The sequence below is a fragment of the Ascaphus truei genome, chromosome 7 (genome assembly GCF_040206685.1).
Source record: "Ascaphus truei isolate aAscTru1 chromosome 7, aAscTru1.hap1, whole genome shotgun sequence".
Classification (NCBI taxonomy): Eukaryota; Metazoa; Chordata; class Amphibia; order Anura; family Ascaphidae; genus Ascaphus; species Ascaphus truei.
This window is the reverse complement of record NC_134489.1, coordinates 74,667,013-74,687,154: the sequence shown is the minus strand read 5'-3', so window position 1 is coordinate 74,687,154 and position 20,142 is coordinate 74,667,013. Positions and strand designations below refer to the sequence as shown.

At 39.7% G+C, this 20,142-nt stretch overlaps 1 protein-coding gene across 5 annotated transcripts in view; it reads right to left on the bottom strand.

Moving 5' to 3' along the window:
- Positions 1-20,142, bottom strand: part of LOC142499550 (neurabin-2-like) — a 91,016-nt gene that overhangs the window by 9,337 nt on the left and 61,537 nt on the right. For 4 of the 5 annotated variants that reach the window (XM_075609060.1, XM_075609062.1, XM_075609061.1 and 1 more), the window contains exons 5-16: positions 16,982-17,086; positions 12,857-12,986; positions 12,094-12,243; positions 11,537-11,590; positions 10,311-10,540; positions 8,679-8,775; positions 7,970-8,126; positions 7,626-7,777; positions 4,162-4,486; positions 1,960-2,038; positions 1,623-1,694; positions 711-900 (exon numbers count right to left, since the gene is read on the bottom strand). In XM_075609060.1, the coding sequence (XP_075465175.1) occupies positions 711-900; positions 1,623-1,694; positions 1,960-2,038; positions 4,162-4,486; positions 7,626-7,777; positions 7,970-8,126; positions 8,679-8,775; positions 10,311-10,540; positions 11,537-11,590; positions 12,094-12,243; positions 12,857-12,986; positions 16,982-17,086 (1,741 nt within the window). The remainder of the gene's footprint in view (positions 1-710; positions 901-1,622; positions 1,695-1,959; positions 2,039-4,161; positions 4,487-7,625; positions 7,778-7,969; positions 8,127-8,678; positions 8,776-10,310; positions 10,541-11,536; positions 11,591-12,093; positions 12,244-12,856; positions 12,987-16,981; positions 17,087-20,142) is intronic. The other variant, XM_075609063.1, reaches the window with a different exon arrangement.

The window sequence follows — 20,142 nt, the reverse complement described above, 5'->3', positions numbered from 1 at the left end:
CCCCCTCTGCCTCCTCCCCCCAGGCCCTACATGTGGAGCAGGGATCCATCTAGGCTCTACCCGACAGCGGAGAGATGCCCACCCAGGAAGCCAATACCAGAAGTTGGGCCAGACTGCCTGGACCCCCTCCACCGCCGGCACAGATGTCCCCACTCTTCCACTGTCAGAAGCCCTTACCAGGCCATAAAAAAAACTGAATTAATTGAAGGGGCTATGGTACCTTGTATGATGTGTAATTTTAATATAAACGCCCTTAGGAAATATAGATTAGCCATAAATATTGCTGCCCTACTAAAAGTTTACTGAAAGGTGTAACTGAGTTACAAATAGTTACAAACCTAAAAAAAAGACGTTTATTGGTGAAACACAAATTTTAATTTACTGAGGAGAGAAACAAACACATGAATTTGACATTTGTAACTGGTACAGTGCACGGATACATTGTTATCACAAAGTAATTTTTGGGGGCTTAATCTTAAAAAAAAAAAAATTCTTTGTACATCAACTAAAAGAGAAATAATAATTTGGAAAATATACTACGGTTTTATAGCACTCCACAGATATTCATATTAATCTTTGAAGATATTTTGCTGGCTGTAGAGATGGTATCTGGATATATGATACTATGGTCTTGAATGATGATCAGAATGCACAATAAAGCATTCTTTAGAAGATTAGTGTAGCTAGCATTTGCTTTTATGAAAGCTTACCTTGTTTCTACTTTCTTGGCTGTGCTCCACAGCGAGGTCAGGTCCACTGTTAGCAGAGTTTAGATTGCTGCTGGAAGTAGATTCTTTGTGGCTGTCTCCAAACCAAGAGAAAGGCATGCAAGTAGGGACCGGAGAATCAGAATCGGATGGGGACTGATTGCCAGAGTCTTCCAATAAGTCTCTAGAACCACTGTAAACATTAAAATAAATATGCATTAAATATAGATTGTCTCCATTTAAGCAATACTGAGTGACAATTAATGAGAAATTCACTCAGTACAAAAACGATTACAAAAAAAACATTACTTTAAAATTAGGCTCTAATCCACTAGACAAAAAAGCAATTTCACAGTCTATTGAATAGGGAGGGGCCTTCGAGATACCTTCGTGAGTATTGTTGCTGTAGCTTGTGACTACAACACTACAGCAATTGATTTGAAAATTATATTTCAGTCACAGTATTTAGAGTCTGACAAATGAAAAATAGTGAGATTCACAAATGTTTCCCCCCCCCCCCGATCAGGCTCTTAAAATGTTATGTAAATATTATCTTGCTATTTCATATATATATGTATGCTATGCCTGCAGGAAATTATGGTAGAAGCATAGACCGTAATAAATACATAGGATGGTATATACAAATGTATAGAAAGATCTCTGAAAACTGTGATCCAATTAAGGGTACTACTAAAAAATAAAATGTTTGTTGGATCAAGAAACGCACTTCCATTACCCTCCGATATATTGCACGCAAAATACCTAAATAATCAAAAAGAATGTTTATTATTACAATGGATTACATTTAAGTTCTTATTAGTATTTAGCCAACAGTGTGAAAAGTACAAAGTTTCCATGCCATTAAATACGCAGTTTGTGATAAAAAAAAAACATTGGTTTTAGATATTAATTTACCGGCTATCAAAAGATTCTCTTTGATTCTCTTTTTCTTGTTTTTTGCCTTTCCCTCCAGACTTTCGCAAACCGCTAAAAGAAACAAAAAACAACAACCACATTTTATTAAAATATATTGGTGATAAACTTCCAAAAGAAATCTGAAATGATTCAGACCAATTGTAAACTAAAATTATATCCCCTTCTCACTCAATGAAACGAGTAACCAAAAGCCTCCAAACTAAATTTAAAGTAGCAACATCCACTTCATTTCTTATAGAATCAGTCATAGGAAAATGTCCTTCTAAACAAATTAGTGATAAAGCACTTTGGCAGAGACTGTGTTCAATTCCCTTACCCAAAATCAGGAAATCTTCTCCTGTGCTTCCCTGTGCTTTCACTCGACTCCAATGTTTTCTCATCAGATCTCTTCTCATCTAAAAAAATATAAATAAATGTTGCTGTGTTAGTGAAGGTCTCTATAAAACAGAGGCGGGCAACTCCAGTCCTCAAGGGCCAGCAACAGGTCAGGTTTGCAGGATATCCCTGCTTCAGCACAGGTCGCTCAATTTTTGGCTCAAAAACTGAGCCATTTGTGGGGAAGCAGGGACAGCCTTAAAACCTGGCCTGTTGGTGGCCCTTGAGGACTGGAGTTGCCCACCCCGGGTATAGAACATTCAGAAGTCTTTGGCCCATATGTATCAAGGCCAAAGTGGTGAAATTCTCGGGCATACATTGCACCATATGCAGCAAAGCAAGCACCCCGTTAAAATCAATATGATTTTTGTTTGATATATCTTGAGCAATGTTTTTGTTCCAGAACTGCTCCAGTTTTGCTTTCATACAACTGCCTGTTAACTTCTGAATGGAGACAGAACTGCTAGAAAGGCTTATGCATTAGTAAAGGAATAGGTTAAAACCAGATCTATTACGGTAGTAGATGTTAGAAATTATAAGCATTAAATTTTACTTTGGTGTCTATAGCGGAGGTCATTTCTTAATGACATCTAAATTAACTACAGAATCTCCAATCAATGAGCAGTGCTCTGAACACACTGAAATGTGAAGTCCAAGTGCAAGCAGCTTACAAGTCACGGTGAGAAGAGTATCGCAACTTGGCACTATGTCCACAATTCCTAGTAAGAATGATCACCACTATAAAAAGGTGATCTCTGTCTGAAGCGGTTACTAAAATAGTAATATATGCATTATTTTCTTTTTTCAGCAACGCTTTTGTATGTGCCTGCACACTACAACTTAATATTTTTGATCAAAATTTGGCCCCGCATTTACCAGAGCACCACTCCACCCTGTGCCGTTAAAGGCCCAATGATCTGTATACCAGGGGTAGCCAACTCCACTCCTCAAGAGCTACCAACAGATCCGGTTTTCAGGATATTCCTGTTTCAGCACAAGTGGCTCAGTAGACTGAGCCACCTGTGCTGAAGCAGGGATATCCTGAAAACCTGACCTGTTGGTAGCTCTCGAGGACTTGAGTTGGCTACCCCTCGTGTATAGAACAAAAGGCAAAAAGGCCAAGTGCTACATCTAGCTTGACATATTATATACTTAAATACTTATCTGTATATCTTCACATAAGCAGGGGTCATTTAGTTCAATTCTTTGGCCAAAGTATTTTAAGCCTAAAACCACGTCACGGCGCGGCCCATGTGTAGGTCCTAACACTGCTGCACCCACAAAAAGCTCCCATAACCTCACTAATGGAGAGTGACCCGTCTTTAATAGGCTGGTCATTTACCGGTGCTAAGCAAGAACGGCAATTAAAAGGTGGCACGAGTGAGCTTGGAAACAGGGAGGGGGGGTCACTAACTTCCATGTTGTTTTACCAACTGAAATTAACAAACACCGTGAAGTGGTTTTAGGCTTACAATACTTTGGCCAAAGAATTGAACTAAATAACCCCTGCTTATGAAAAGATATACAAATAAGTATTTAACTGTATAATATGTCAAGTTAGATGTAGCACTAAGCCTTTTTGTCTTTTGTTCTAAACATCACAATCCTAGTAACTTTTTGACCCAGTATATATATATGAAGTGGTGGATTTGGATGCGTTTACCCCTCGTATATACCCAACAACAAGGTCATTATCTGAACACGAGTTAAGACATTCCTGTTTTAACTTAAAATCGGGATTACCTGTTATAAACACATTTACCCTTATAAGGGCTAATATGTTCTGTCACCTAAAAATAATCCCCTTGAGAAATGCCAATTATTTTTCAGAAATATTTTGACATCAATCTGCATCTAGCAACCACTTTACATCCTCAGGTCAATGACGGCATGACGCCTGTCCAAATGACAAATGAAAAATTTGTATGTACTAAGAATTATCTGTTCTCCAAGATAAATTCTGAATTTATATTATATTGTTTGTGTTGGATTTCTTTTCTCTCCAATAACCTCCTCCAATTAAATAGACTAACAACTTTTATCAACTAATATTTACCATGGGAACCAATTATCACTAATCTTGTATTTTGCTGGCTTCACAAAAAAGGCAGTTTCTATTTCTATTTACTATATCTAATCTTACCTTTTTTGCCTTTGCCTTTATAGTCTCTTAGCTTGGTACTCCTAACATATCCTGCTGGAGAGGTCAGAGCGACATCTTCTCCAGAGGGAGACTGACTTGTGGTTAGAATGGTTTCAGTGTTAGTCCTGTGTACGGGGGAGGAAGAAGGAGTGGAGGGATTTGACTCCAGAAGACTACCTAAACTCTCGGCTGATCGTGGCATTTCAATCCTTTGATCTTCATCATGGAATGTTGGCACAACCATCTGTTCTTCTGTGTCTTCCAATTGGGTTTCTCTAGGGACGACCGTCTCTGCCTGCTGAAGAATTTCTTCTGTATCCTCATCCTGTATATTGAATTAGATTAATTTTTTTTATGGTGGTTTAATGCCTTGAGTGTAACATATTGCTGGTCCCTAAGCACTCAAAAGTTAATGGTCTGGCACCTCATGAGGCTGCTGATGGTATGTTTTCAAACGTCTACTGTAGTGCCGACGAGTATTCTAAAACAAATCTGGGGCAATCACCAACAAGACCCAGGTACATGCTGGGTACATGCTGGTTACATGCTGCAACATTTCTGCAGACAGACTAATGGCCCATCGGATTAACAGCGGGGGTCCCTGGAAGTCCCATTCAGTCTGAATTCAGAGTATACCCAGAGCACAACAAAAGTTAGGAAATGAAGAGATATGGCTCTGTGGGGCAGATTCATCAAGCGCCATTATGGGTTAATGCACCCGATCCAGCGTGAACACCCATTCAAACATCGGATTGAATGCGCTAAGCCGTAACGGCGCATGATGAATCAGCCCATATGAACCATATTCCTGGACTTTGAATTTATAATTAATATCAAAATATACCACAAACCGGTTCTGGAATCTTGTCATAGGGTATACAGTACTCATAGAAATGAGAAGTAATACTATGCGGCCGATGTATAAAATGTCGCTATAAGCAATAAAAGTGCCACACCAGAAGATTAAACAATTCATGCATCTTATAGCGCCAATGTATAAAACCAATGTTGATGTCCTCTGCGGTACATGCGTCAACTTTTAGTTTCACAAACAAAAACTTGACGCTAGAAGGTGGAGTTCGAGGCCGTCGATGGTGCAGGTATGCAAAGAATCTGTATACAAATTGGAATCCTGCCACTTTTGTGCGCCAGAATTGCATTACTCGAGTTAAGTTTTTCTTAAATACAAGTGCAAGTTGACGCAAACAATTCTTAATGCTTTCATACGTATGAACATGACGCGCACCATGCAAATACTAAGAAAACGGGCGCCAAATGTAACAGCATAAATAATGACAAATCAACATATGCCACTAATGATTTTAGGGGAGAGATTTTTTTTTTTTAATCAATGCAATCACTTAGTTTTCACAAAATAATTCTTTATATATAGCCCCCCACGTGTAATTCAATCCATATACCCTAAAGATATAATTTCAAATGTCCAAGTCATAAGAATACTGGTCAAATATATACTGTAATTTTTTTAATACAGACACACACACAGTTAAGTTATGGTGGGTACAAAAAGGTAAATAAGCAAAAGGTGGCACTGTGTGGTAATTTGCATGTAATTTCCCAGAATTCCTTGCTGCAGTGGAAGCACTGTATGCTGGGTGATAATGGTTTAAGGTAGGGTTGCAGACCAGTCTAATCTAAAACTGAAGGAATTACTTCCTTATAAAGCCTAATAGAAAGGTAAATCAATAAATCCCTGAATATTAGTGCATGACAAGGAAAATTCCAATCAACACTACTATGCATGTATGTATGTATGTATGTAAAACTACAGGCAGGCAGTCCTCGGTTATCCGACACAATGCGTTACTCAAAATGGCGTTGGATAGCGAAACGTCTTAAAGCGAAACACGTTTTCCCATAGGAACACTGTTTAAATGAAAGGTTCCGTTCCTGAAGGCATTTTTAACACTAAAATACACCAAATATGTTATACAGGCAATAAGATATGCAGCACACACATAAATTATATAGTGTATATACTGTATTATATATATATATATATATATATATATATATATATATATATATATATATATATATAAATAATAAAATATAATATATTATATAATATTATATAATATATATATTATATACAGAAACAACTTTGCAAAGCGTTGTAAGAGCGTTGGATAAGCCGTTTTGGCGTTGTAAAAATGAATATAGGTATGCATTGCATAGCGTTGGATAAGCCATTCGTTGTAAAACGAAGCGTTGTAAAACGAGGACTGCCTGTATACAAAAAATTATAGGCACTCCAATGCAAAGAAATAGCCACTGAACAGCAACATTTCGGTCCACTCTGGGACCTTCCTCAGGGTTGTGTACAGCCATGAATACTGTGCACAATTATATAGTGTATTCACCCGGAAGGGACAATGCAAAAAGCCTGAGAATTTGCCGGGGGTATCAAGCCCGGCCTCTTTTGCCTAACAGTAAAATATGTTCATTGTGATTACTAACATTTATGGGTCCTCCGTTAGTATGTGAAATACAATAAAGAAATAACCCACATATATACAAAAATAGTTCAAAATATGAAAGTAGTGGGTGCTCCAACAGTCCTGGAATTATTTAATTTTTTTCCATGAATGAATCCTAGAGATGTGGCTTTTCTATGGAGTGGGTGTACTACTAGGTGAGTGACTAGAGTCCAGTACTTCTTAAGCCTCCTGAAGGTTACAGTAAAAATGATACTCTCACTTCGCTGCACCTCATTGGAGACAATTGTATAATAAAAGTCCAAAAACTCACCAAAACGTGTAGTCCATCATAAGTTAAATAATTCTTAAGTGAAATAATTCTTTAGAATATCTTACCCACTCCTAGAGCCAACTGGATTCTTTGAAGGCGTGTCCAGCCGCAGATACAGGTCCAAACAGCAACAAGAAATGCAAAACAATGCACAAAGCAGCACACTGCCCAGGGACACAGGTGATGAAAAAATGAAAAATATTTATTGTCTGACCACACCTCCTTTTTTGTAATGTTGGTCAGACAATAAATATTTTTCATTTTTTCATCACCTGTGTCCCTGGGCAGTGCGCTGCTTTGTGCATTTTTTTTTTGTTGCATTTCTTGTTGCTATATACAAAAGTACTATGCAGGGGCCCCTATCTAAACACACATCATGTATAAATCAGAAAAGAAAAGAAAATAATAATTTTAACAAAGGTTCTCATGTCCGATCTCACGCATTGTAGCAGACAGCATAACCCAAAACAGTCCACCTTCAAGCCGATAATCAGACCGGTAGAGAATGTATAAGACATGATGTGTGTAATTCTAATATATACAGTATGCAATCCTTATATATGTACTTCAGGATGTCTTTTATAGCATTTTCCATACTTCACCATCCAGTTCATATCACACGGATTACATTGTGACCACAATATTACATATACAATACATATCACAGTGATTTTACAGCACAGCAACCTCACCTCCATGCTTATATTCTTCTCCCTGCTAATGAATGATTCTTTCAGCTTATTCCGTGATGGAGGCTGACGTTTTACTTTAAGTGCAAGCTGGGCTTTGGCCCTGTGGGCACTGGTGTCCAAGCGCTGAGTTTCTCCCACACATACATCGAAATCTAAGGCAAAAATGTAAAGGTAGGTTAATTAAAATTACGCTGTTCAGTGCCTGAGAGACCAGAGATGCATTACTCACAGATCCTCGTCAGGTCTGTAATTCTTGGTAAATACCATTGGTAATAACAGACAGTGTTAATGTGTGTTAGCAGCACACCAAAAGCTCAAACAGCAGTTATATTGTAACCTCTTACCTGGTACAACATTTTCTAGTAGTTCCGAGTCTTCCAGATCTCCTGGTGTTTGGCCATCTGCTAGTTCTGAAACGGTTTCATTCATTTCCAGATATTTGTTGTTTACAATCCCATGTGTTTGCTCATATATGCAAAGCTTTTTCTCAAGATTTGAAATCTGTTAAAAAAAAAAAAAAACATTTAAATTGAATGTTGGGTTCAGGAGGTACAAGTATTTGAAATAGTGTGTCCAGGAGGTTAAAGTGGAGCTCTTCCTAGAGCCAAATAAAGCCTAAAAGTCACCATGGTAACCTCAGAAGCTACAGTAGAGATTAATTAAGACATACTCAGGGATAAGATAGTAACATTATAGAGTTAAACTCACATACGCTGATTGCTGCTTCGATGTTTTATCAAGGGGAGTATTTCACATTACTAGAGCTACTCGTAATCAATGCCAACAGAAAACTTTCAATAAAAGCACAGGTTCCTCCAAAAGAAAACCTAATTAAATAAGCATATGAAATGTTCTCTTGACGTCTCCCCCAATGCGGTCTACTTCAAATCTAAATTTTTTCAAGTTATTTTCCAGATTGATCAATAATCAGCAAGACGAGGCCCAGTGAACACTTATGTAAAATGTAATGTAGGAATTGCGGAGATCGATCTTCAGAGAAAATTGGACATATCTTATAACAGAAAGTACAGAAACGGCACAGTAAAGAAGTACCTTTGAATGTAGCATATTTATTTGTTCTGTATGTCTTCTGTCTTTCTCTTTTAAAAGTTCCGTGTGATCCTCTTCTTTTTTTTCAAATTCTATTTCCCTAAAAGATAAACAAAAATATTAAATGCTGGTGTGTTTTATATTGTGGGATAGAATGGCCATTGCATACAGCTCGTTCTAGATGCATACATATTATACTATGTTATTTTCAGCATCTAAAGTACAGGAAAACAACATGACTTGGCCAGGGTCATAATAAGCTGTCCTTCAATCCAGGGCCTCTTAAGTCAGAAGCGAGGAGAAATGTGTGTGTATATATATATATATATATATATATATATATATATATATATATTGGTCGACAAATCACCAAAAAATCTACTCGCCGAACAAAAAAATCTACTCGCCACCTAGTACCACACGTGTGCTGCTTGGGCCAATAGTAGCTCGCCACAATGTTAAATCCACTCGCCCGGGGCGTGCAAATGTATAGGTTTGTCGAACACTGTATATATACATATACACGTCCCTGCTCACGCGATGCGCGCATGCGCGGGCACACACTCACCGGCGCTCGGGTAAACAAAATTGTTCAACTTTCTTGCGAGCTCAGCTTCCCCTGCAGCGTCGTCCCCACCCCTCCCTCCCGTGAGCGCTTGCGAAAATTTAAAGGACACCTGGCGCTCATGCTTGGAGAGCTCTCCAAGCATGAGCGCGCTCAGCGCCAGCGGGGACAAAGCCTAAATCGTAACCACACGGCTACGTGTTCCACTCATTATAACCATGGACAGATTTTAATACACAACTGGCAAATAATGTTAGTAATTTGGCATAGAGTGAAATCTGTTTTAATCAAAAAACTTGAGGAGAAAAGTTGAAAGGATTCGCACCACGAAAACTGTGGCTATCCATTTATTGGTGAAAAATGCATACAACCTCAAGTTAAAATGATCACATTACTCCACTGCTTCTGTGAATAAAACCTATTGCAGTTTGTGGTTTACCCTTCACACAAAGGTGGTTATTCACAAAGGTCAGTTGTGGGTTAACGTACCTGATCTGACACTAACCGCCATTCAAGTCAATGGCAGTTAACGCTGGATCGGGTGTGTTAACCCGCATTGGACTTTAGTGAATAACCTCCAGTGTTTGTATATTAGTAGCACCATATTATGATCAGATGGCCTTATTCATTCAAGTCAATAGCAGGTTCGGTGCGATTGTGCTGGCAGCAGCAGTATTGTGCTTTAATGCAGCGGTGCGCAAACTGGGGGGCGCACCCCAAGGGGGGGCAGGAGATTTTTATGGGTAGGGGCGCGGGCTGTTGCAGAGGTCCCACGCTCTTCCCCCAGGCATTTAAATTAACCCCCCACTTACTGGGATTCAGACGCTGTGACGTGTCTCCATGGCAATGTGGCGTCAGATAACGCTGCGGGGTTGTGATGTGGCGTCACTGGCGTCAAATGACGCAGCGGGTCACGTGACCTGACATCATGTGACCCTGTGACGCGACTGGAAGGTAGGAGGGGGCACAGCTTCGGCACAGGCCAGACAGGGGGCGCAGCTGGAAACGTTTCCACTCCCCTGCTTTAATGAATAAGGGCCAAACAGTGGAGGGAAAAATAAAATACTTACTTCAGCTGAAAATCTTTCAGCAATTTTTTGGCCTTGGTATATTTCTTCTCCAATACATCGTACTGTTCCTGGGTTTCTTTCAAATGTTCATTAACGGTTTTGCAAAGGCCTTGTGCTTCTAGCCAATAAGTCTCCAATTTCTTAATCTTAATCTTGTTTTCTTCCACCGATTGCTGAAGCTTCAGCCTGTTTGACTCCCACTCCATTTTCTCACATTCAGTAGCCTTTATCTTAAATAGAATGAAATCCCTTTTTATTCATATATGGATAATCATGAAGGAAACGACATTCCTGTTACTTCAAGAAGATGAAAACAGAAGACTTTTCTAAAGTGGTCAGAATACTAGCACTTTACTAGCAATAATTTGCTACAGCATAGAGCAGGGGTGCTCAACTCCATCATATTTTGATTAAAAGATGCAATCAAATTACTCTTAGGTTACACAGACTTCAGTTCTAAATGTAAAAAAGTCACTAGTTTATTTTAGCCCAATTGGTAGGAGCGCAGGAATGGTTCTTTGCATATATATTCTGTTACACTTCATTATTCATATGCTGTACACTAAAAACATCAGGGAAAATTTGACAATAGACGAGTAAAATTGTGTAGTAGAAACCTCCATTTCTATGAACATTTAGGGCAGTTTAAAAAATAACTACATAGCAGTGGTTCTTAACCTATTTTTAACAGGGCACCCCTTGATGGAATTTTAAAATCTTGGGGGGAACCCTGCTATTCAGACCGTACTCTTCCACTACTCACACTTGACAATCACCTTCCTTTTCCCAGGCAGACACTCACCATTAGCCCTCATATTACACACTCCACAGTCACCTCATTCCTTTTACACAACACACTACACATTTATCCCACTTTTTATACAGCACACTTAGCCCTTTTTCTTATTATAAACACAGCATTCACCCAAACCCCCTCTTCTCTTACAACGCACACACAGCCATCACACATTTCTCCCTAAACAAAGCCCTCACTCCTTCCCCACCAAACACTTAAAACATGTCAGCTGTCCAGCGGGCCCATCCAGCACTGTCCAGCACAGAGGAGCTGACCCCCTTCCCCTCCATCCTGCACTGTTCAGCACAGGAGTACTGCCGCCCCCCTTGCCCGGGCTATGCCACACCACATAGGCCTCTTCCACGGCACCCCGGTTGATAAACACTGACATAGCACATTACAGACAGAATGAAGATGTAGAATTACTCACTCTGTCTTTCAGTTGATTGACTTCAGCGGTAGTGACAGCATGTTTTAGTTGAAGCTAAAATACGAAACACAAAAGATTGTCCGATATCTCAAAATATATATATATGGACACAACTATAGTTGTTTTTTTCCCCATCAATGGCAAAAAAATGTCAAAAGCAACATTACTGGAGGTGACGTATGGTGCCTTTCCATGACTTACAGTACTTATGCCGACTACAATGAATAAAGAAATGCAAAGCTATTATAATTTGAAAGTCTTATAGTACCTTTTATACTAGAATTCTACATGTATATGATCACTATGAAAACCAAAGATGATGCAACTTTGCTGCTTTATCAGAAGAGAGAAAGTTGGACAGTTCCAGAGTAATTACAGTTATATAGGTTTACATGTATGTGCTAAAATGAAGACTATGTTACTTTACAGGTTTCTCTGTCTTTTTTGCCTGCATTTCTCTTCAACTGCTGAAAAAAACTTTTGTTGTTTAAAATTCAATGGTGTCACGTTGGTCGGTAAAACATAGCAGAGCACTGTATTGTATGCCACTAATGTACCTCTTTAAACTTAATGACCAGCTGTGAAGAGTCCATATCCAGAGGGAAATTTGTGTCCTCACTTTCAGACAGATAGAAGACTTCAACAGAATTACCCCCATGTAAATGAGATCCTAGAGCATCTTCATCATCTTCATCAAAATCTTCTTCCTGCAGGGAAGATACAAATACATTTGTCCTGTAAGGTCCAACATTTTCAAAGTTAAACACTAATTCTGTCTCAGTGAATCTACTAATTGATATAATACTCATACTATATGGCATTGTGCAATGCAAATTATTTTAGAAAAAAAGAAGCAGGGAGGATATTTTTGGGAATCCCACATTTCAAGAACTTTATACACTGTAGTTAGCTTTCAGCTAAATTCACCTAGACCAACTCTAGTCAATAAGCAGCTGGAAGTGGTTACTATAAAGCAGGCATAGTTTCACATATAACATTGTCCAATTCACTCATAGACAGTGGTTGACAAATCACCCAAAAATCTACTCGCCACACAAAAAAATCTACTCGCCACCTAGTACCAAACGTGTGCTGCTTGGGCCAATATTTACTCGCCCGGGGGTTAAATCCACTCGCCCGGGGCGAGCAAATGTATAGATTTGTCGAACACTGCTCATAGGTACCATGGCCCCATATTTTTTGGTCATAACAAACATTTTTAAAACTGAATAAGAAAAAGGAAAACTGTATAATAAAGTTGAGCTATGCTTATATCTAAAACACAGCATGAGAAAATCTGATCAAAGTCCCTTTTCATACCTGCCCAGTGCTGCCCTCTGAGTAGTTTTGCTCATACAGATCTTGCTGACATTTCTCTTGTTCCAATGTTTCGCTGATAAGACGTGCCACTTCACTGTGTGTTCCTGGCTTCTCTCTCCCAATGAGAAATCTAAATACAAATCAATAAAAAACACACTTGAAAAGTAAGTCATGTCTTATACTTTAGCCCTGCACTGTAAAAGCAAAATATTGAAGCAACTATAAAACTCATTGAATAAAGTGTTCAGGCTAAACATATATTACTTGTCAGTTAGTGAGAGCAATAGACCACAGACAATTAGGGAATACAACTGTAGCACTCCAACAACCATATTTGTTTTTCTTTTGTTAACAGCCCATACAGACATTGCTTGCATCTACAAGATAGATTTATCATGCAGACCTGACCCAAGTTAATAACTTGTGTTAAAATCCAACTTAGGAGTCTTGTACTATTGCCACCATAAAACATCTGGCCACCCAGAATGAACTGTTGCTGCTAAGGAACTGTTGCTGCTAAGGATAGAAAAGGGACAGCTGCCTGCAGAAGGCAACGGCTTAAAATGTATACAAAAGACTGAAATAGATCACACGGCGAAATCCAAGGTTTTAGCACTCTATGGACATTGCAACGTTTCTTTATCCTGTCTCTCACTCATAATCTACATTGTATCTCGTCTTTAGTAAGGATAATCTGCAGAGCATATTCTGTATTTCTTTTGTTTCAAATTTTTTTATTAGGCATTAGTACATTTCACACAATTCCAGAATTACAGAAAATATTTTGGCCTAATACAGGATTTTTTCATTTTGTTGGTGTTTGCCAGGAAAAAGCTTCAAAGCTCCCCTGACCCTCTTGGGTCCACAGGGGCGGCGTAAGTGTAGAAACAGAAGAAAAAAGGCGGGGGTGGGAGGGGCCCGTGGCCTCCCTCCTCCTCAGTATCCATTACTGAGGTCCCTGTTCTGTCCCGACTTTTCTCTCGTTCCTAAGAGGTGTTTTAGGGTTAGTGTACTGTTTGGGTCAGCCATGAGTCCCATGTCCTATAGAAAGAGGCGGTGGTCCTTTTCAAAAAGGCTGATAATTTCTCCATTTCCATCACCTCTCGTATCCTTTTTTTTTTTACTGTTTGTTTAGATGGGGGAGACACTTTCTTCCAAGAGGCAGCCACCGCACACCTAGCTGCTGTGAGAATGAAGGAGACTAATTTTCCTGTTGGTCGGTCCAGTGTCTCTAAGGGCTTGGTCAACAGGTAGGTCAGCGGGTCAATGGGTATTATGAGGTCTGTGACCTCTTTTATTAAGTTTTGTATGGTTTCCCAGTATTTCTGAATTTCCGGACAAGACCACCAGATATGGGCCATGTCCCCCTTTTGACCGCAGCCTCTCCAACATAGATCGTAAGCCAGGGGGTAGATTTGATTTATTCTAACTGGGGTAAGATACCAGCGAAACAGTATTTTGTATATATTTTCTTTGATTGTGGTACATATGGAAGTTCCTGAGGCTGTTTCCCAAATACTTTCCCAGTCCTCTCGGTCTATAACTATATTTAATTCTGCTGCCCAATGTAGCATGTAATCGTGGGGGGAGGCTTCTATTGCCCTCTCCAGTTCTGCATAAATTTGTGTTATAAGACCTTTCTGGTGGGCTGTTTCTCTACAGAGCCGCTCGAAACCAGTGAGAGGGGGAAATTCCAACGTTGGGGATAATGTTTGAATAAAGTGTCGGATTTGTAGGTACTTGAAGACGTTCATCCCTACTATTTCATATTTGGTTTGTAAGCTTTGGAAACTCAGGAACTGCCCAAAACTCAAGAGGTCGGCAACCACTCTAATATTTTTTGTTTTGAATTGATCGAATTGTCTGGGATCACAGCCAGGTGGGAATTTTGAATTTTTATGAATTGGTGTAAATTGGGAATGAGGTACTGTGAGCTTGAATTTGAGTTTGCATTTCGTCCAGGTCTCCCATGTGTGTCTCATTGGACCTAATTTGAATTTACTATTCTGCATGTCTTCCCTGCTCAGAGACCAAAGGCATGCTGGCAGTAAAGGCGTCCCGGCATAATGCGTTTCTATATCTAGCCAACAATATTGGCTTGGGTTTGCGTTCCAGACTACCTGTCGCAACTGGGTAGCTTGGTAGTATCTTATAATGTCTGGGACTCCAAGTCCTCCTCTCCCCCTTGAAGCCAGTAGAACTATTCTGGCGATTCTGGATTTTTTACCCTGCCAAATAAATTGGAAAATTAGTTTTTGGATGTTCTTCAGTTCTGAGCCAGGGATGTGGACCGGGAGAGTCTGGAAGTGCTATAGCAATCTAGGGAGTATATTCATTTTTACCGAGATCATTCTCCCGATCCATGATATCTGATATCCTCCCCATTTATCTAGGTCTTGTTTGATTTTACGAAACAGGGCCGGATAGTTATGTTGGTATAGGGATTGGTAGGTCTTCGATATCTTGACTCCCAAATATTTGATACAGGAGGAGCTCCAACGGTAGTTAAAATTTAGTCTGAGGAGTTTCACCTCTGGCTCTGGCAGGCTTAAATTCAAAGCTTCCGATTTGTCACTATTAATTTTGTATCCTGCGATTCTTCCGAAATCTAGGAGTTCTTTTTGGAGGTTGGGGAGGGAGTTTTGAGGTTTGGAGAGAGTTAAGATGACATCATCCGCGAATAGGGATGTTTTATGTTGCCTGTGCCCAATTTCTATTCCTTGGATGTCTATATTGGTTCGGATTGCCGATGCCAGGCGTTCTATGGTTAGAGCAAAGAGGAGAGGGGACAGTGGGCACCCCTGTCGAGTTCCGTTTGTGATCTCGAATCTCTGGTTACTGCCCCCTGGTAGTTTTACCATTGCTGACGGGTTTTGGTACAGTCTACGGACCCCTTCTAGGTATGCGTCTTTGAAGCCAAATTTACGCATAGTGTGGTCCAAAAATAGCCAATCTATTATTCTGTATTTCTTTAACTACAAATTGCACAGCATTTTACCTAGTAGGAGAGAAGCATACATGACTTGATTTTTAATATTAAAAACATTGATTAAATATGTCAACTATTCAGAGACCAATCTGAAACAATCCAAACAAAAGTCAAAACAAATATGTATTTCTTTAATGGAAAATTAGCGTCTAATGCAATTAGACACTTTTGGATGTTTAGTTGTAAGGAACTTAGATCAGATATAGCATGTGACATGTAATATTGTTCCCCCAGAAATCAGAACGCATCTGTTATAATGCAGAAAATCTCAGAGATTCCAGAGGATTTAATGGCAGCGATTGTGCAGAATAGCTCAATATGTCCCACCAGAATGCACTAGAGGGGACAAGTATTTGGTATTTCAAGATGTTCTGCTTTACCATCTAACGATATTGTTTAGATCAGACACTTTGCTTAGTTCAAACTACATATAAACCGAACCCCCACCCAAGACATCATTTTTATATTAATTTCATTCTTGTTCACATACTGTACAGTGCTTCACAGTTCAGATAATCCTATCAGCAGGGTTTCAACTGGTACAAAAATCTGCGTACAAAGCATAAGTACTGTTTTGTTATCTACTATGCAAAGCTTTTAATGTAACTATAAATCTAAAAGGCTTGTTCTATGCATTAGCACTGGTTGTCAAAGTAGGATAGGGTAATTCAAATAAATTATTATATTCATTCATTATATTGTCAGCATTGCAGTTTCACTTGAGACTGAAAAACATAAGTGCGAAAATCGCATCTTAAATCTATATTCCATGTTCAGACGGAATATTAAATATTACAACTTCTCGATTCCTTACATAGAACAGCAAAACAAGAATTGCCAAGTTTCCAACCTTATCTAACAACTCGAGAAACAATTTGAGAATGTTTGCATTATTCCATCATGGATCACTTACTAATCCTTTGGTGGACTGCCAAATCATATTCAGAGTTTAACACACCCATGAAATGTTTTTCCGTTGTTACAAACCAATGTAATTCATGCAGAGGGACAGCATTTTACATATAATTTTAGCATGTTTCAAAAATATTTAAAAAGTCATAAAACATTTAAAGTGGCGAGGGTGTATATTATTTAAAGCTGCATTACACAGAAAACATGTTACAATTGTTACCCACCTGACTGTACCTTTGGTGTTTTTGAGTACCGTGGCTGCAAACAGTTGAGTAACTCCAACTAAACTTGTACCATCAACCTCAACAATCTGATCATTAACTTGAATGCTGCAAAGTTAAGTTGAAAGAAAATTACTAAATCAGAAATCAAAATCAACAGAATTAACTTAACATAAAACAAACAGATGTATTAAATGTATACAATGAAAGTTCTACAGCTAATAAATACTTCAGCTTTGAACCTATTTCAACAACCCCTGAACATGGTGACACATTTCGTTCTCAGCTGAAGAAAAATGAAAGTATTTCAATCATTAACCAAGGATTCAGGATTAGGTAAGAAAATAAATATTTACAAAAGAAAAAAGTAAGATAATGTTCCTCATGGGTCATTTTAACATGGACGGCCAATCGGCCATCAAGGTATTTCGACAACAAGAACACTCTTTAAATGCCACTAAACACTACTGCCATCTGCTGCCAATCACCACTTATGCACAAATCTCTATTATAAATTAGATTGTAAGCTCTTCGGAGCAGGGACTCCTCTTCCTAAATGTTAATTTTTTTAAGTCTGAAGCAATTATTCCCATGATCTATTATTTGTATTATTTGTTATTTATATGATTGTCACGTGTATCACTACTGTGAAGCGCTATGTACATTAATGGCGCTATATAAAGACAGACATACATACAAAAGTTTTTTTTATAGTCGCTCAATATATCAGCGTTTGACCGGCTTTTGTATGAGAAACATGCAATGCTATACAATAGGAGGTAGATGGGATTACTTTGATCAGTATGAAGAATAAGTTATTGTTCATATATAATTCCTAACATATTTAAATACCAAAACACACCCCACAGACAAAGAGACCCATACATACACTGTACTATGCACAATGGTAAACTGTCTGGCCTTAATGTTTACTTTTAATAATGCTACACGCAAAATGGATGACTAAGCAAACAATTACGTAAGGGAAGCATGCAGCAAAATACAGAGTTTCCTACTCATCACAAAGCTCTATGCAAGACAGAAGGGTCAACGTTTATTTAAATACTTATTTTGTAGCCTGTTGTGAATTCCTTACAGTCACACATGGGGAAAACGTAGAGGCACACAAAAGGATTCTAGGAGTGGGAATGTAGTGCGAAAACCATGAAAATAATGGTTATATACCAACAGGACAGGCAGAGAATACTGTAGGTTCTGACAGTTCTAAAATGAATTAACCTCAAGAGGCCTCCAGAGCATCTACTTTTGGCAGTCGAGCCGAGTGGAGACAAGATGTCGATTGCAGGTGCCCTGCATGATGGATTTCATAATTATAGATACTAGGAGTGCTAGTGTTTGGATATCTTTATATAGTGCTACCTACTTGGAAATATAAAAAAGGATAGTCAAGATGTAAACGGCATTGCTTAGCTACAGTACACTCAAAAGAGGAAGTCGCCAGAGTGTGTAACCATCCTTGAAATTCATACTGTTGGACAGTTTTGGTCAGATTAACAGGCACTCGAGAGGGATAAAGTAAAAATAATCAAAAATGTACCGGATAAATATTGAGGCCATCCTAACGTTGACATCCATATGTACCCATATAGTATTTAAATGCACTACTATATCTATGTATATATCTCAATATCTGTAGCTCATGTTTATTTGCTTCAACACAGGGCTACAAAGCATAATGGCAGAGTGAAAGATTGGAAGATTTAACTGATCTAATGCTAATCTTTTTCCTTATTGGTGCACTGTTTTAATTTAAGACCGGTATTAAAATGTAAATCGGCCAATTCCTTTACTAAACATAACGTGATTAAAAATAGCCCAATTTCACTGAGCCAACCCACTGCATCAGCAATAACACAAAAGGAGAGATCTGAAAAAGTGTTATTTGCACTCTACATACTGAACTTGTTAAAACCCGCTCAAAACCAACATCAACCTCTCCCAACTGCTGTTAAATATTGCAGCCCAATGCACTGAAACATATCGAACTGTAAATGGGTTAAAACAGCTATCTGCCCTACCACCTTCCCCAATTTTTTTAATTTCATTTTTAGCCAACCAAAAGGTTCCTCTAAGCTGATCTGTGGTACCCTAACTTCAGGGCGGCCCAGAGGGGGTAAAATGCATTTAAAATCACAAAATAGAAAGGTGCAATATCCTCTCCCAATCCCTTTGCAACGTTCTATTGGCTGCCAGAGCAAGCCTGACCTTGTGGCAATTTTCACCACCTGGAACCAGGAATTTCGTGGAAGTCGAGGGACCACAAATCAGCTCCTGGGGACCTCCTAGTTCAGGAAAGTATAAAACAAAAGTGTCTCTCTCTCACACTCTCCGTCTCTCTCTCACACTCTCCGTCTCTCTCTCACACTCTCCGTCTCTCTCTCACACTCTCCGTCTCTCTCTCAGGCCCGGGCCATAGTGGTGTGGGGAGAGCGGAGGCGCGCTAACGCTGAGGCTCGCCTGCTTCAGTCAGCGCGATTGCACGGACTTGCAGGCGAGCCAGCGTGCGCGAAGGGAGCCGGGGGGGAGGTGGTTGGAGGCGGGGCAGTGACGTCGCTGGGCCAATCGCCCGCGACGCACTGACGTCAATGTCACGGCGCCGTCACGGCGCCGTGACGTTGACGCTGCCTCAGGCTGATTGGATGTTTTCAGCCGACAGCGCGCTGAAAAACAGCTTGGCGCTCGGCTGAAAACTTCAAAGCCTGAGCACGCATACGGACGCTCGCGTGAGCCCCCTCTCAAGGCATCCTCATTGAGAATGCAGGGGCTCAGCGCTGAGCGTCCGCACGCCTCAGTACGACTGGTCCATCTATGGACGCAGCCTCACACTCTCCGTCTCTCTCTCTCACACTCTCCGTCTCTCTCTCACACTCTCCGTCTCTCTCTCACACTCTCTGTCTCTCTCTCACACTCTCTGTCTCTCTCTCGCTGTCTCTCTCTCTCACACTCTCTGTCTCTCTCTCACACTCTCTGTCTCTCTCTCGCTGTCTCTCTCTCTCACACTCTCTGTCTCTCTCTCTCACACACACTCAGACACTCACATACACACAGGGGAAATCAGAACGGGGGGGGGAATCAGAGCGGGGGGGAAATCGGAGCAGGGGGGAAATCGAAGCAGGGGGGAAATCGGAGCAGGGGGGCAAGGG